Source organism: Nematolebias whitei, chromosome 13 (genome assembly GCF_014905685.2).
Source record: "Nematolebias whitei isolate Nwh7 chromosome 13, NemWhi1, whole genome shotgun sequence".
Taxonomy (NCBI): Eukaryota; Metazoa; Chordata; class Actinopteri; order Cyprinodontiformes; family Rivulidae; genus Nematolebias; species Nematolebias whitei.
Window position 1 is genome coordinate 39707230 of NC_056510.1, and position 1466 is coordinate 39708695.

The 1466-nt window shown below is 36.2% G+C and overlaps 2 protein-coding genes across 2 annotated transcripts in view; both read left to right on the forward strand.

Moving 5' to 3' along the window:
* The window catches only part of LOC119419397 (TBC1 domain family member 8), a 166521-nt gene that overhangs the window by 65071 nt on the left and 99984 nt on the right, over positions 1–1466 (forward strand). The window contains exon 6 of the mRNA XM_037686706.1: positions 1103–1127. Coding sequence (XP_037542634.1) covers positions 1103–1127 — 25 coding nt within the window. The remainder of the gene's footprint in view (positions 1–1102; positions 1128–1466) is intronic.
* The window catches only part of LOC119419716 (phosducin-like protein 3), a 2966-nt gene continuing 2549 nt past the window's right edge, over positions 1050–1466 (forward strand). Inside the window, exon 1 of the mRNA XM_037687103.1 lies at positions 1050–1127. Within this exon, the coding sequence (XP_037543031.1) occupies positions 1122–1127 (6 nt within the window). The 5' untranslated portion in view covers positions 1050–1121. The remainder of the gene's footprint in view (positions 1128–1466) is intronic.

Sequence of the window (1466 nt, forward strand, 5' to 3'; positions counted from 1 at the left end):
ACCCGGAGAAAACCCACGCATGCACGGAGAGAACATGCAAACTCCACCCAGAAGGCCCCTGGACCGGGGTTTGAACCAAGGACCTGCTCGCTGAGAGGCAGCAGCTCTACCAGTTACGCCACCATGCTGCCGCTCCATGATATTATTTGGTCAATTTAAAAGAAAAAGTAGCATTCAATTTAGCAACCAAGTTTGGCCTAAAAGAATTTTGATGCTGCTGCTAAAAACGATCACAATTTGAATACAAACTCAAATTATACCTATTTTGTCCGAATGAATTCATAAAAGCAACAAAATTGTCCTCAAACAAAGTTCATAAACATTTTTGTTGTACTGTACCTGAGTTAAAAAAAAGAAAGTTAAACTTACAGAATACAATCCCTTTTAGAAAAAAAATAAAAATAACAGAAGTTAAAAATACACACATTCATACACACTGACACTATGTATTATTTATTTATTTAATATTATAATAATGTTATATTAATAAATCATAAATATGCATGAACACATGCGCCTCTAAAAGAAAAACTGATGCAGGGTTATATGTGTTTTTGTGTGTTTTAAACCTTTTAATAACTTTAAATGCAACTTTCAATTGAAACTCCCTAGCTGGGTTTTGCCCCGAGTGCTTGAAATTCTTAACGACGCGCCTGCTTCGTGTTACACTTCCACACTTATAGGCAAATAATGTACATTTCCTAATATATTTTTTCCCGTGTATTTCATTTTTGAGGATGAAATGATCGAACAAACGCTGTTCGTGTTTCGCTCTCAGCTGATACAACAGGCGTGCTGCGCTCCAACTCCTTATATGGTCATATTGAGCCTCGAAGGAAGTCGGTGTCACTTTTATTATTGTCGTTCGCATGTGGTAAAGGTTCCTACTATTTTATGTCAATAGATACTGATTTTCTACCACCTCCTTCTGAACAATAACGTTCTAAAATGTAGTGGAAATATATTTATATAAAATTAACTTAATGTAGTCCTTGAAGTGCTAAAATTACAGCCTGCATTTCTTAGTTTCTGCCGGAACTACCAGAGTTGCGTTCCTTCTGTTTCCGTGTCTGTGCTGAGGAGCTGAGGTGTGATTTGACAGGACTTCTTTATTCGCCACAATGCAGGTAGGTTTAGCTTCGTTATATTTGTAACTATTTAATTTACTGTTGATGGATGAGGCGATAATACGTAGACAAATAGTAGAGTTGTGTTTATTTATTTTCACATTTAAATGGACTTTTGACACTAAGCGAGTGTACACCATGGGCTCTGAAATAGAAATTATTTAGTAAATGTTTATTTCTCTGAATAATGTACTGCTGCCAAGAGTTTAAACAAGATAAGTGTAGCCACGTTTCATACAGAAATTAACTAAATAAATAAAAGTCCAAGCCGGCAGTGATTTGATGTCAGGAACAAGCAGTGACTTTCTGACTGCAGATGTGGAAGTAAGTTTGCTATGG